The sequence below is a fragment of the Kogia breviceps genome, chromosome 10 (assembly GCF_026419965.1).
Source record: "Kogia breviceps isolate mKogBre1 chromosome 10, mKogBre1 haplotype 1, whole genome shotgun sequence".
Taxonomy (NCBI): Eukaryota; Metazoa; Chordata; class Mammalia; order Artiodactyla; family Physeteridae; genus Kogia; species Kogia breviceps.
In genome coordinates this window covers 1,645,722-1,661,547 of record NC_081319.1, presented here as the reverse complement: position 1 = coordinate 1,661,547, position 15,826 = coordinate 1,645,722, and the positions used below count along the sequence as shown (strand labels likewise).

The window sequence follows — 15,826 nt, the reverse complement described above, 5'->3', positions numbered from 1 at the left end:
AGTGGAAGCAGTTGGGGGCCTTTCTGCATAGCACATCCGAGGGAGCAGCCACCGCGCGCTCCTCTGCGGTCCACAAGATGCCGGGGGCCCAGGGCGGGGCGGAGACCCTCCTAGGCCTACAGGTTCGGTGCGTCGGGTCGCTCGTCTCAGCCAAGGGCAGCAGTGCCTCCTAGCCTGGACTCGGGAGGGCTGGAGGGCGCTGCGCTCACAGGGCAGACGTCGCCCCACCGTCCATTCCTGCGGGGGTTGGAACGGCCCAAGCGCTCAGCACCAAACACCCGAGCGTGCAGCTGGCACCATCACCGGGACAAGGAAGCTTTCCAGGGGCGCGCCTTTCTGAGGAGGGACTTCCATCGAGGGGGGACCTGGGAACCCCGTGCAAAACCAGGGCCCAAGGCTCACCCCACACACCCCGAAGGCACCCAAGGCCCCACCCTCCTCACTGGCCTTGGTAACACAGGAGAACTGAAAACCAAGAGAACTCCAGCAGGTGGCTTGTAAAAAGTTGGCTTTATTTGTCTCTTAGTCACCTTATCTCAGTTATGCCATTTTGGCGTCCACAGTGACAGTCCCCTGAAAGCTGGGGTCAGCCCCACGCCCCCGTGACCAGTGACCGCAGGGCAGGAGCCCGAGCCACGCGGTGGTCAGAGGCTGCAGCAGGGCTGCAGGGGCGCCAGGTCTCCGCTCGGGACTGGGTCGAACAAGGCCACGTGTGGTACGGTGGGCGCCCTGGCCTGGGGTCGACGGGCTGTGGGCCCATCCGGGCTCTGCCGCCAACTTGCCGGGTGGCGCTGGGCAAGTCTCTTCTTGTCCCTTGGTTGGCCTGTCTCTCGGGCAGCACAGCCAGTGAGGTCTCAGAGCCCGTGGACTCAGGCGGGTGGCCAAGCTGGCCACCTCAACTGGCTCTGTGCTTTGAAGGCTGCTGTGCACCGCTGCTGGTGGGGTCTGCTTTCTCCGCGGGGCAGGGAGGAGCCGTCAGGCTGCAGAGCTCACCTCTGCCGTCTCTGCAGCCAAGCGCTGCTGGTCCCCGAGAGGGGCCTCCCTAAAGGCCTTGGAGAGGTTTTAATTCCTAAAGTCTAGGTCACCTGTTATTGCAAACTATTTATCTTACACAAAATTGTGAGTCTTTTCATATCAAACGTGGGTGAAACTTGGCAAAAAAAAAAAAAAATCTCTCTGACCCTGATTTCACCACAGATCTAGGGCCTGGGCCCCCGTCTCTGCCGGGCAGTTTTGGTGAAAGCAGAGATCAGAGCCATCTTGTCATTTACTTCGCTTGCGTTTGGTCCTAAGCACAGTAAAAATGTTCTAAAAAAATACCAGTGGGAAGTCTTCAGCCTACAAGGTAGCACCTGAGGCCAGCCACAGCACCTCCCCTCTCGGGAGGCGAGTGGGAAGGGACACACCACGGAGAGCAAGTTCAGTGACAGCGGGAAGAACTGGACAGCCAGCGCGTCAGGGTCCTCCGCACAATGTCCACTAGCTCGGCCAGGCTCGAGTACGCAGAGCTGCGGCATCGTGGCCCGGCTCCATCACTGAAGAGAGAGAGAGATGGCACAGCCAGGCCAGCCGACACGCACAGGCAGAAAAACGCACAGATGGGCCAGTGGTCTTCTGGAAATTCGTCCCTTTCTTTTGGAAGGAGCTCTGTCCTAAAGAACAACTTTTAAAAGGGAAAACAGTTGTGTCTTCCAGAGAAACCGTTTTAAGCCAGACGTTCCCGCCTGACTGTGAAGGGGACGTGCCAGGGAGCAGCCCACACGCGCCGGAAAACACATGACCCGCTCCCGAGTGCTCGCCCTCCTGCCACCCGAGACGGAGACATTTCCACAATGTTTGTGCTTCTAACCAACAAGACATTCCCTTTGTGGGGGAGCAGTCGAGACCGCTGCAGTCGCCGATAGCACTGAGAAGGTGCAAAGGTTAACACAGAAGTGACGTGGACACGGCACGGTCGCTTCCGGCAGTCAGCCGAGTGAGACCTCACTTCTACAGTTCTGTTGCCAATGCCAGAGTGAAAAGCAAAGTTGCAGACTGAAAAATTTCTCGCATTTTAGAAAGTGGAATGAAAGAATGTGAAATTCAAACAGGTTATTAAACCGAAGTCCTCAGGCCGCAGCAGCACTGCCCGCGACAGCGCGCACGGCGTGGCCTCCTCGCTCCCTCCTGGCCGTGGTGGAGCGCGCCGCCTCTGCCTGGGCCGCAGCCACGGCTCAGAACAGAAGGGCCCCCATGCTGCCGACCTCACTCTGCTCCTTGACGAAGATTTCAAAGTACTGGTAGATGATGGTGACGGCGAGCAGGATCCCGGTTCCAGAGCCAATGGCACCCAGGAAGTCGGCCAGCACCGAGAGGGCCCCGATGCAAAGCCCACCGAAGGCCGCCGCCGTGGGGATGTACCTGGGCAGGGAGATGGGTCGGCCACGTCAGATCCCCCCAGCCTGGCCTCCCTCCCCCAGGCTACAGCGAGGGCCGGGCAGCCGCCCTGCTTACCGCCGAGTTAGGAACCGGACTCCTTTAGGGGTCACTCCATGGCCCCCATAAAGTCTCGTCTACTCACACCTTAACGGTCTAGACTAGGGCCTGCTGTCCAGTAAGTGGCCACACGAGTCACATGTGGCTAGTGAAATGGGACCAGTCCAAAGCAGATGCTGAAAACATCATACGAGGTTTTGAAGACACGAACATAAAATATCTCATTATGACTTTTCTTATGTCAGTTTGAAATGAGAGTCTGGATATACTGGGTTAAGTAAAATGTATTCTTAAAACTAACTTCACCTGCTTCTTGCTTTCTTTTTTATTAAGAGGTAATGGACATATAACATTTTATCTGTTTTAGGTGTATCTTTTCACTTTCTTAACGTGGCTACCAGAATACTTAAACTTTCACATGCACCTTGCATTATATTTCTACTGAACAGCAGTATAAATTCTCTCGGCTTCAGAGAATTCTTAAGGGAATGAACAAAATGGCCCAGCATCTCTGCTGGGATCAGAAGATGATCTGGCACTTGCCACACTGACTTGCGGTTGAGGCGAGCGAGCTGTGGTCCCCGGGACCGACCTGGTCCTCATTACAAAACCCGATCCTGTACATAGACTTCTACAGGAAACCATTCACGTTCGTCCAGCGATGGTGGAAGAAATGAGTTGAAACAAGTTGGCTTAAAAGTCTAAGACACTCACTACGGCCAACCTGGCTGCCCAAAAGGCAGCCCCACTGTGAGGGGAGAGGCCTGCAGACTGCGGTGCTCTCCTCACCCCCACCTTCCCCCCAGCGGGTGGCCAAGTGCCGCGGCCTCTCCTGTGTCCCCAGGTTACTGCCCCACCTGGCCTCAGCACCTCTGCCCAGACTCGCGATGTCCGCCCCGCCCCTCCGCCCCGACCGGTGGGTCTCGGCCTCTGGCACTGACCTTCCAAATGCTGAGCCCTCCCTGTGCTCTCTGCCAGCCTCCCTAGGCTCACCCGAACTCGGAAGCCCCTGCAGAAGCCTGACGCTCCCCGCCTCCTCCTGGAGGGCCCCCGCAGAACGCTGCCCGCAGGAGCACGGCGAGGTCCCACGCGGTCAGCAGCCTCAGCGGCTGCCCTGAGGCCACCTGGACACACGCTCCGTCTCCCGCTACGTGGCCGCCTCTGAGGAGCGGTGCCGCGTGTGCCGATGTGCTCCGTCCAGCGTCGATGAGCCTCAGCAAGCTCACCGAGAGCGGCTGGAAGCCGCGGGGAAACCCGTCAGCCTGCCAGGGCCGGCCGCCACTCACCGGTTGAGTTCGTGGACCATGGACGTCTCTCGGTGGCCCCTCATCACCATCTGCTGCTCCTTCAGCTGCTTTGCCACCTGCGTGATGCCCATCAAGGACAACGTTCAAGTTCAGACGTGGAGTCGAGGGCCAGGTAGACAGTTCACGGTGGTACCAGCCACAGACTCCCCTCCCCAGCACCCCTAACGACATGGGTGAAGGTAACTTTAAAACGGCCACAAAGATGTCAGATGAGCAAGTCTAGTTTTAGTTTGGCTGCAGCTTCACAGGCGAGCATGGATTCATTTACTCTGGGCTCCGTCCACGGCCACGAACGCTCTGGAACCGGCCCTAACGAGGACAAAGTGCCGCGCGCGTTCCCAGGCCACCATCCCAGGAGGGGGGACAGGCCGAAGGCCCTGATGCCACTTGCAGGAGGGAAACACCGGTCCCCGGCTGGCCCCCCTCCAGAAGCAGTCGCTCACACTCACGTCTTTGGCAGAGGAGCCTGAGACCTCAATCCACGTCTTGGAGAAGAAGGCGCAGGAGCCCAGCATGAACACTATGTACACGACCGCATGGACGGGGTCTTCCAAGACGGAGCCGAAAGACTCGGGAGGAGACAGGTAATAGCAGAGGCCGCCAACGGGATAGGCGCGTGCCGGGCCGCCAGAAGAAGTGTCCTGGGAGGGTTCGCGAGAGCCCGTGAGTGCCGTCCCCCACCTCAGCGGCAGGACAAAGACACTTCCGAGCAGGTGGGAAAGAACAGCTTTGCCCAAGTGCCCACAGTGCAGGCTTCTTAACCGAAAAGAAGCTTTCAGGTGAGCCAGGAATAGGCCCAATTCAAAAGCATCTCTGGGCGAAACGTCTGGCTTCCGGAGCCGCTGTACTTACCGACCAGGTGCCCAGCAGGCTGACCAGCAGGTTGCCACTGAAGCGGGCGGACAGCATCTGGGAGATGACGTAGAGGTTGGACACGAGGGCGGACTGCAGGATGATGGGGATATTGGAGGTGTAGAAGAGCTTGATGGGGTAGGTGTTGTACTGGCCTCGGTAGCGAGCCGACTTGATGGGCAGGTCCACACGGAAGCCCTGAGAAGCCAACAGAGCCAAACGCCCTCACTGCCTCGGCTCCAGCCTCGTGCCAGGCGTGCCCCAAGGGAGCTGCCCCGAGCGGCGGTGCCAGGCCCCCACATCCCCTCCCCAGCCAGCACTGCACCTGGGGGCACACCGACAGAAGGGTCCCGACAGGCTGGCTTAAAATGCCCCTGAGCACAGCACGCTCTGTCAAAAACAAAGCCCACCACGTGACAGCCACGTCTACGGGGAATACGCAGGAAGTACCGGCGCGCGCTTCAGCGCCCTCCCCGCGCCCCGACCGAGGCCGGACAGGGCCTCCACGCCCTCGCCTCACAGCCAGCACGGCCACCTTCAGGGTGTTCTTTGTCATTACGGAAAACCTAGGCTCTTCTACTTTCCCATGAATATAACCGCTCCCTCTGAAACCCCTGGAGAATGGAAACGGTCTCCTTTATGTACTTTTTACAGTCTCCCAGTGCCTAGAAGAGTTCAGAGTATAGAAGATTTAAAATAAAATCTTAACGATCCGACCCCAAGCCCGGGAAGAGTTAGCCTGTCATTCACCAGGCATCTGACTAACAGTCTTGGCTGAGGGAACGGATGTGTTCGGTCCTCAGCACGTGGTGGTATAAGTACCTCTTCACAAGCATTAAACTGCTTTCTCAATGGCTGTCCCTTCTTTTCTTTTCAGTAAATGTCAGGATACAAAGCGGCTGATCAGAGAATACAAAGAGCAATCCAACTACAGAAAGGCAACGGGCAGTTCAGGCCTCTTGTTCAGAAGCCAGTCACACAGACTCACAACATGAAAGGTGAGAGGCTTAGGAGGATGAGGATACTCTGCCTAGAAGCACCGACCAACTTTGGGTAGGACAGCAGTGAGGTCTTAGGCTTTGATTACGTTTCACTTCTCTTGAGCTGTAAGACCTTGAAAATAAACTTCTCTATTTGCGGACAGCCCCAGCCCAAAGGAACATGGTTTCAGAAACGTCGTATCTGCCTCAACCGTGTTAGTTCAGGCAAGTGCCCGTGATGCCACGGAACCCGCTCCTTCAAATGCCATTTCATCATTTCAGTGCGATACGAGGGGTCCCGCTGCCCCTGGGGTGTGGACGTGGGACGCGCACAGCGAGGCCTTCTGTGCCTTCAATGCAGACGTCGGAACTGCCCGGGGTTGGGTCTGAACGCACCTGGAAGTAGATGACCACCGCAAAGACAAAGATGGTGGCGATGAGATTCATGAGGTTGGGGAGATTCTGGCGGTAGAACGCCTCGCGAAGGGCTCGGACCTTGTCCGTGCGTGTGGCCAGCAGGTGGAACAGCGCAATGATGGCGCCCTCAAACTCCATTCCTGTTACAGGCGAAGGTAAAGGAACAAGCGACTCAGTTTGGCTCTAAGCTTCCTAGCGGCCGAAGCCGAGAGGAGACGGAATTAGTTCTGTGACTCACAGTGCCTGCTCCTGTAACCACAGGGACACAGTGAGGGCTCTCAGCCCTCGTTCCTGTCTCTTCTGTGCAGATTTCAACCTGCAGAAATAGGCTATTCTGCCTCTTTGAATTAAATGATCTTAGTTTTTTGGCTTGTGAGTCAATGGCCACCAGATGTGTGGAACATTCCACTGCAAAGTCCTAACCGCAGGGTCTGCTGAGCTCTAGCCGAAGGGGTCCTGCCTGAGGAGGGGCTCAGAGCTGCCTAACCCACGTCCCTGGGGACTGCCGGGCAGCACGGGCCCCCAGCTCTGGGGTGCAGGCTGCCTGGACAAGGCGGGCTTGGGCTCTCTGCTCCTCACACCGACGGCCGAGCAGAACGGACGACACGTGTGCCCACCACACGGCCGATCTCTAGCGGAGTTCGCACCCTACCACAAGAGCGCGCCCAAGGATGCAGGCCGGCAACAGAGCCAGGAAAACATGGCCGGGAAGCAGAGCGAGCTCCACAGAGGCCCAAGGAAAAGAGCAAGAACGGCCTTCTTTGGTCTGGGGACCTATTTTTAGTCTTACTAATGAGATTATGTGGCCTCTGCAGGTCAGGGACTCTGTTTCCAGCATTCACTTCAAAGAAAAGTCAAGTGTGCATGGATATTTATTTCTCACGGGACTCTTTTGAGTGAATAACTTATTTAGTGATGAAAAAAGCTGATTTTCCTTTCCTAATAAGTCATACTTCCCTGAGCATTTAGAAGTTTTCATTAAAAACATCCTCTGTGGGGCTTCCCTGGTGGCGCAGTGGTTGAGAGTCCGCCTGCCGATGCAGGGGACACGGGTTCGTGCCCCGGTCTGGGAAGATCCCACGTGCCGCGGAGCGGCTGGGCCTGTGAGCCATGGCCGCTGAGCCTGCCCGTCCGGAGCCTGTGCTCCGTAACGGGAGAGGCCACAACAGTGAGAGGCCCGCATATCACAAAAAAAAAAAAAAAAAAAAAAATCCTCTGTAACAAGATTTCCTTGGCACTCTTCATGGGTATTAAGATAGAATACTCACATTTGCCAAGCATCTCCTGTGAGCCAGGCATCACACAATTTCATGTTATTTGTCACTGAATCCTGGCAGCCAAGGGCACAGCCAGCATCTGAGCCCAGCTCATGAGCACCAAAGTTCCTGCCTCTTTTACAGAGATGCCCTCTGCATGACCAAGTGTTTTAGTTCAGTGATTTCATTTTTAGAAACTTGTTCACTGAGAGCAACTGTCAAAACATGTAAAGATGGGGCTTCCCTGGTGGCACAGTGGTTGGGAGTCCAGTCCGCCTGCCGATGCAGGGGACGCGGGTTCGTGCCCCCGTCCGGGAAGATCCCACATGCCGCGGAGCGGCTGGGCCCCGCAAAAAAAAAAAAAAAAAAAAAAGTAAAGATGAACATGTGAGGATGTTCACTGTGTTACTGCTGTAATAGCAGCAAAGGCTGGAAACCTAGACGTCCACCAGAGGAAGGCTTGTTGAAGGAACCTGCTTCATCCTGGCAGTGAAATTCACGCTGTGCTCAGAAAAATGAGGCAGGATAATGTGCTCGGGCAGGGCAAATGTCTACGACGTAGTCTTGAGGTAAAAAATGCAAGTTACGTATCATCACGCGCGTAAACGTGTGTTTTAGAACACTTCACAGATGCACGGAGGACAATGAGAAGAGACGTGCCGAGGGCACCGTGTCCCCAAGGGTCTCACCTCGGCCGGTGTTGACAGTGGTGGGGCTGAACGCCTTCCACACGATGGTCTCGCAGATGTTTGTGGCAATGAAGAGGGAGATCCCAGAGCCCAGGCCGTACCCCTTTTGCAGAAGTTCATCCAAAAGCAGGACAATTAGGCCAGCAACAAAGAGCTGTGAATGTTAAAAAACAAAGTAAAGAAACACAGAGACTGCAGCGCAGCTCCGCACGGCGTGGTGCCGTCCCTGCTCAGGAACCGGCTTCTCTGCCGTGGGCCCTGGAGGCTGAGGGGGCACTGGCTGGTGCAGGCTCCTCTGTGAATGCAGGAGGGCAGACACAGGGCTCGGGCTTCTCAGGAGGAGTTCGTTTATGCTGGATTCCGATCTGCTGTTTGGCAGGTGTGGGTGTGAGGGCGCCGCAGAGCGGGTGCCGGCCGAACCTACCTGAATGGTGATCAGCAGGCAGATCCCGGCACCCATCTCAGAAGGGTCTCCGTACATCCCCGTCATCACATACACGATGGACTGGCCGATGGTAATGATCATGCCAAACACTAGAGGTCAGAAGGAAAGTGTTCTCAGGGTGCGCCACCACCCGGCCCTGGAGGAAACACTTACCAGACACGGGCTCCGCGCCGGGCACTGGGAGAACCAAGGTGAAGACGCCTGACCCCGCCGCCAGGGGCTCATCCAGGAAACACTCAACAACCGCACGGTCAACGTGACAATAATACGCGATAACTCAAACGCTTGCAACAGAAGCGCGTGAGCTCTTTGATTCCACCTCCTGCTAAATTCACTTCCGCTCGGTGATGGGAGGAGGAAAAGCGTTGAAGCAGGACAGACACTCAGATGCCCCAGCCTGCAGCCCCCACGCTCAGCTCATCAGGTAGCGCGGGCGCTGCGGGAACGCCTCGCCCAGGCCGCCCGACAGGCTTGCGCTTCAGGTCTGAGTCCAGGGCGCAGAGCACTAACTGGGGTAAAGTAATCCCTTCCCGGTTTGCTTAACGTGTGAATTAAGGGAAGAACTCACAGTGCCACCAATTCACTTAGCCCACTTCTCCCGCCACAGAGCTCTCCTAAGGGAGGTTCTCCTTTTAGTAGATGGTCTTGTATCCTGTATCACTCACTACACGTCACTGTGATGCACAATGGAATCCACTCATTTTTACGGAGTCCACGATGCTAGATGGATCTCTTAGTATGGGACTAGGCTTCCATTTCAGCTTTTCTGCTTAGTTTGCCAAAAAACTAAAATTTTACTCCAAGTGCCTGTCAAATATAGTCCCTATTTGACTTCTTAAGAAGTGCTCAGTAAGACTGAATTCTTAAGGCAGAAAAAACAGCAGAGAAAAGCTAAAAAAACTGTCCAAGACCAAAGAGGAAACAGCTGATTCGTACTTCTGACAAATCACACACATATGTATTTTAAAATCCTAACTTGTGTCTGAAACTGACAAGTTAACGTCAGATTGCTCTTTCTTACTCAACTCTTTCACACACTAACTGAAGATCTGCAGAGCATGCTGGTAGGGAAGGACACACGACTGGGTAGGACCCTGCAAACATCATCCTAATTAATACGCGTCAGTTCACAGTCAGGCTGAGCTCGGTGAATTCTGATGACTGGGCATTGTTACCAGTGCCGCTTATTACTTACTACTGTGCAAGTACCATTACTATCCCCATTTTTATAGACGAGGAAACTGGGACGTAAGAACTGTCATCTAACTTTGCCCCGAAGTCACAGAGCTGGTAATTGGCAGAGCTAAGTTGAGAGGACCATCCTTCGCCTAAGGTGAATCCTTTTAAACTCCCAGAAAAAAGAAATACAACCCTTGCCAAGTAACTAGTACATGCCAGGCACTCACCGATGTTGTACACACATTATTCAAATGAATTCTTCCCACGGCTCTGAAGGAGACATTATCTCCTCCTAAGTGCTAAGGAAACTGTGGCGGCGGCTGGTGACCTCCCTGGACCACGCAGCCTCGGGGCACGACAGCCGTCCTTTGCCTTGCCCAGCCGCCTCGAGTGCTCTCTGGCTAACACAGGCCGCGGAGCCAGGCCAGGCAGGGCTGGCGGGCCACGGAGCTTACGACAACCCCCTCCCCTCAAAACCAAAAGGACTTCTGATGCCCCGAACTTTGCAGCAAGTTCAAATTCTCAACTACAGACATCTGAACATCATTCAAAATCTCACTTACGCTTTTGGGCTCCGTTGAAGAGGGCTCGGTCTTTTGGGGTATCGCCAACTTCAATTATTTTGGCGCCAGCCAGGAGCTGCATGATGAGGCCGGAGGTGACAATGGGAGAGATACCCAGCTCCATCAGTGTGCCTTACGGAAAGGGGAGGCAAAGTACAGCCGAAGTTGGCATGGAGAAGCAAGACATCATTAAGAAAAGGAATGAGTGAAACTGGACCATGTGCCCGACACAAACCCAGTGCGTTTCAGTTTGCCAGCAGTGTTTGATTCAGAGAATAACCCCAATATCAGCAATCAGGGGGGAATGCAATGCATTCTGTCCGGTCTGCCAGGTAACATCTTATTCTGTTCAGGGAACCGCATGGCATTTAAACTGATCGCTGCGTTTAAATTCACCATAAACAGATTCCTGCTGGTTGTACAGAGATAAGAAAGCGTCGTCTCTTCATCAGTTAATAAAAAAGGATAACATTCAAATAATTTCCAGAGTCTGGAAAGGAGGCCAGTACAATTCTATCTAGTTGTGAATAAACCTCTATTTCCATTATGCTAAAATGGGCTATACTTCCAACTGGTTTGGAACTTAATTTGAAACGTATTTTAAAAATGAGTTAATCAAAAGCAGTTATCAGCATAAGCATTCAAAATCCCGCCTCACCCCAAGTAGGTAACTGGTTAGAGTGTACAGTACACTGTTATATATTTATTTTGGGGGGACATGTGCGTGTAACCTGTAGATATGGAAAAGACGCGGCTGAGAAACAAATTACATATTCTAAAGAATGTTATCAAAACAGGAAACAGACAGGTAGGCATGGCAGCATTTCAGCTGCTTAAAAAGCATTCTAGTCTTTCCACGTTTTCAGAAATTCTCTGTGATGTAGACTTATCTTGCTGTTACAGGTTTTTTGTGGGTTTTTTTTGCGGTACGCGGGCCCCTCACTGTTGCGGAGCGCAGGCTCCGGACGCGCAGGCTCAGCGGCCACGGCTCACGGGCCCAGCCGCTCCGCGGCACGTGGGATCCTCCCGGACCGGGGCACGAACCCGCGTCCCCTGCATCGGCAGGCGGACTCCCAACCACTGTGCCACCAGGGAAGCCCGCTGTTACAGGTTTTGTACTGCATGCAAAGCAATTCTGAATAGGATGACGTGTCTGGGCGCTGAAGCTGGCATTTGCTAAGGCTACGTTTCCGCACGGCACGCTCCGAACCCTTTGTAAAGCCAAGGCCTGTACTTTAGCTGAAGGAGGCCAGTGAAGCGCACACAGTACAGGGGATGCAGAGGGCCAGCCCTACCTCTGTTAGAGGCGAGGATCACTCTCATCCAATAGAAAGGGTCGGCTGAGTCTGAAGACATGATTCCAAACAGGGGGATCTGGAAACAAGCAGAGAGCAGCCCGCACACTTGTCTCTGGCCCCTCACAGCCCCACCCCAACCCTGGAACACCAAACGCGCGCTCACCTGGCAGCACACCAAGAAGATGAAGAGGGTGATGGCGGTCCATAGCACTTTCTCCTTAAACTGAATCTACAGAAGAATAGAGCCAATTAAGGCAACAAGTTATCTTCATAAGCAAATTAACAGAAACAGACTCTGGCCGGAGCCCTGAACGCTGGAAACCATGCACCAAGAGTAAGGACACGTATTGTACGCTTTCTACGCACAAGAGGCACAGGTGCAAAGACCTTCACGCGCATCATCTCATTTAATCCTCACACCACATAACATTATCTGATTATTTTCCAACAAGAAAACTGAATCTTAGAAAAACTAAGAAATTTGTCCCAAATCCCACAGCTGTAATGGGTTTGACTCCAAAGCCTGTGCTCTTACCCATCATCAGGAACAGTTGAGGATCAGACCCAAGATCAAAGAATGTTGCCACAGAAAGGGATTCCCAAATCAGACCAGCCTTTACAACACATGAGCAGGACTTCTCATTGGCAAAGGTTTTGTAACTGACAAAATCTTGTTATTCTGGAGTCCACTAATTTGCAATCTGTGATTGTTTCTTTGTGTATTCTCCATGGATTTAGGGTAAAAGAATGTGATAAACGCTGGAAGAGTGAAAGAGCTGCGTGTTCAACCTACTCACTAACGACTAGTAGCATCTGTTTCACTTTAGGATAGGTGACTGTTCAGTCATCTTACGGAAGACCAATACGCATCGTTAGGAAAGCTGAGACCCCCCTGCCCACGGCTCCTCTGCTCTAAAACCTAAGTGTCTTCACTAGCACCTGCTACCTGCACAGCAAGAATGGCTTTCAAGGGCTTAAAAAAACACACAGCAATTATTGTGTGGACTAAGGATCTTAACATGGAAATACCTTGTAAGCAACAGTACTAAATGGACAAAATCGTGCTCTTAAAAAACACTTTTAAGCTGCAGTCTGAATGAGCATGGAGTTGCAGTCCTGGCTCTCTGGTCAGCGTGGGGCCGCAGCGCCTCCTTGTTGACCACCGTAGACAGGCCTCGACAAGACAACCACTCAAATGCACAGGGACTCGACATTCAGCTACTCCACGTGCAGCTGGGCTGAATTCACGGAACTCGTCCTCTGGTCATCTGATCCCACCAAGAAATCCGAAGGAGGCCGAGGAGGGCAACACCACGGCAGGCTGACCGGTAACACAACAAGCTTGTATGGAAATGACGCTTTATGGGAAAGGAGTGAACGCGTTTTACGAGACTCCTCATTTTTAAACAACCAAGTCTCCTCTCCTGGATGCGGCCAAATTCAACAGCAAAACATCCAAAACTGTTTATCCAAGGCTTGTCACGCTACCTCTCAACAGCCCGCCATCCACCCCCATCTCCTAGGCCACTCCCACAGTTCACTCTCGCAGAAGCCCCTCCACCGCTCTCACCCTCTACCCTACCCCAGAGCAGTTTTCTATTCTGTCTGGCTCCGGCTCCTACGGCTCCCACTGGTCCCCACCCATCCTTTCCGTTCTATCAACACTGAAGCACACCTAACACCCCCCCACCCCCCACACTGGTTTTCTCTGCCTTAGCACACTCTATATTTCTTACCCTAGAATTCCTTGCCCTTCCTTCAAGGACACTTCTATTCCTCCTTCAAGGCCGCCATCAGACATCATGTCTTCCAGGGTTAATCCCTTCTGGAGCCACTGCTGTACCCTGCACATACTGCCACTGCTTCATGTACCACACTCACTTACAAGGCCAAGGTCACACAGCTACCAAGAGGCTGTGTGAAGGGTGGGTCCCAGGCGCGCCTGCCTCCAGAGCCCCGCCATTTCTACCACACTGAGGGCACACACACACACACACACAACTTTGCATATTTGACCATCAAAGGCAGCACGTATGTGGGGCCGATGCAAAGAACGTGAGGACAGAAACATTCCTATTAATTCTCTGTAAGAACCCAATGAAACTTTTCTTCATGGTTTCATAGCTTTACTTACACTGGCAACACTGTCTCGGCCCGAACCTGTGCAGCAGCGGAAATTCTGATAAAGATTCAACACAGCTCTACATCTCTATCTTTCCATGTTTTAATGCACCTGCTGTAAAAGCAGGGGTCACAAAATGCCCTTATTCTCAGCAAGGTGATGGCCCACGGAAAAGGCACAAACTCGACCGTACAGAGTAAAGTGACTGCTCTTAGCTCCTTGTAGCAGCTGGATACAAAAAGCATCTCCTAAAAGAACGACCCGCCCACGATCAGCTTCTGCGGGAGCTGAAGCGGGAAGGGGCGCTCAACCCGAGTACCTGAGGCTCTCGAGGCGTTACTCAGGCCGGGATCCACCTCGGGACAGAGCAAACCCGAGGCTCTGCCCGCCCGAGTAACTTCCACGGAGAATGCTCCAATCGAAGCTCGGCGGCTCGGTGGAGGCTCCCACCAAGCAGGCCACCCGGACCACCCTCGGGGGAAGGAGGCGTCCACTCGGCAAGTTGGGGCCACTTTAACGGGGCGCAGGAAGTTTCCCCAAACCTTCCCCGGACTCACCTTCCGCTCCGGCTTCTGAATTTCGGGCAGGATGACACAGAAGGGCTTGATGACTTCCAGAAACTTGACTTTGGGGAGAAGAGAGAAGAGTAAAGTTAGGGCTGGAGCACCCCGCGCCGCCCCGGGAAGCCGTCCGCGGGGCCAGGTGGGGCAGGGGCGCGGGCCAAGTGGGCTTCACGGCCGGGGGAGAGAGATCCCGCCCGCACCGGCCGCGCCCGGGCTGCCCCGAGGGACTCACTCGCCATGGCGGCGGCTGCTCGGCTCCGGGTCGGCCTCCGGGTCGCGCTCCGACTCCGCTACGCTCCGACAGCGGCTCCGGAGCCGCCAGTCCCGCTCTGGAGCGCCGCGCCTCGCCGAGAGACACGTCAGTGCTAGCGCCGCAGCGGCCGCTTCCGCTTCCGCTTCCTGCCACGCGCTTCAGCCGCGCGCGCCGCCCACGCCTAGACCACAACTCCCGGCGTGCAGCGAGGCCGCGGGGCCTGTCGGAGGGAGGGCCGGAGGGGTGGGGCGGGGCGGGAGGGCGCGGGGCACGCCGGGATGGGGGTATGCGCCTGCGCAGACTGAGCCGTGAGCTCCGGGCGGGGACGCTGAGCGGGGCGCTGGCTTCCCTCAGTTCCTTTCACGGCACCGGTAACTTGCTTCGCTGGTGTAGACAGTGAGCGCCATGGGGCCGGCCTGTCCCGGCGCCGCCTCGGTGCCCGGCGCCCAGCAGGTGCGCGGCAGCGGGGCTGACGGACACCCCTTTGTGGGGTCATTGAGCGAACCTGGGGCCAGTCGGGGCGCGGGCCCCGCCAACTGGAGGGAGGGGATGAGGTCGTGGTCAGCAGGCCCGGGGAGTCCAGGGAGGCCTCCCGGAGGAGGCGTCCCGGGGGAGGAACTGTTGCGAGCACGGCAGGCGCTGTGCCTGCCCGAGATCTCTGGGGAGAGGATTCCTGCTTGGCTGGAGCCGGGGCTGTGTGAAGGAGAGGGATAAGCCTTCAAGTTCTTGGGGCCGGTGGGTGGGGCGAGGGGTGCCAGACGGGGCTTTTGAAGTTTATTTCCGAGGCACCTGTGATCACGGGTGCCACGTGATAGGTAGTCTGAGGGAAGAGACCTCGTGCTGTCAGCATCTAGAGGAGGTGGGCGCCGCTGCCTGGGGTTAGGGGAGGTTCGTGGAGCGCAGTCTGGAGCTGGACCAGTCGGAGTTGGAGATGCCGATGTGGCTAGATGCTTTGTGCAGTATTAATTTAGGGATTGCTGTTTCTGTTCTTCCTTTCCCTCCCATTTCTAGCAGGTAGCCAGCATTTGTGAATCTTTGCCTCAGGATTTTTTCTAAGACGGGAAGTCCTTTTGTGAAAACCTAACCTATGGGTGGAAAATTCAAATGACTGCAGGAGGCGGGCAGGAACTTCAGTGAAGTGACCCAGGTGTGGCATCGCTTGATATGCATTCCTCACATTAAAACAAAGTAAGCACGACTACTGTCATAGGGCTGCTTCTGAGATGCAGCCCCATCTTGCCATCCAGGACCCGTTCTTAATCTCTTCTGGGGTTTTGACCAGAAGCTGAAACTGGCAGCCCTTGGACTCAATTCAGCAGGTAGATCAGAGCTGATATTTAGCCCATATGCACCCTGCACGATAGTGATGGTGAAAATGTTGAAATGCTGCATGGTAAATAGTATCATAGTAACTGTACAGTCACAAT

General features: G+C 54.8%; 1 protein-coding gene across 1 annotated transcript; it reads right to left on the bottom strand.

Moving 5' to 3' along the window:
- Positions 1-491: 491 nt before the first annotated feature.
- SEC61A1 (SEC61 translocon subunit alpha 1) lies at positions 492-15,098 on the bottom strand. The gene is made up of 12 exons (XM_059077960.2): positions 14,379-15,098; positions 14,141-14,208; positions 11,625-11,690; positions 11,459-11,537; positions 10,164-10,295; positions 8,401-8,510; positions 7,977-8,130; positions 6,011-6,171; positions 4,635-4,832; positions 4,232-4,423; positions 3,762-3,838; positions 492-2,400 (listed from the first exon to the last, which is right to left on the bottom strand). The coding sequence occupies exons 1-12, from the start codon at positions 14,383-14,385 to the stop codon at positions 2,214-2,216; spliced, it is 1,431 nt and encodes a 476-aa protein (XP_058933943.1). The 5' UTR covers positions 14,386-15,098; the 3' UTR covers positions 492-2,213.
- Positions 15,099-15,826: the final 728 nt, after the last annotated feature.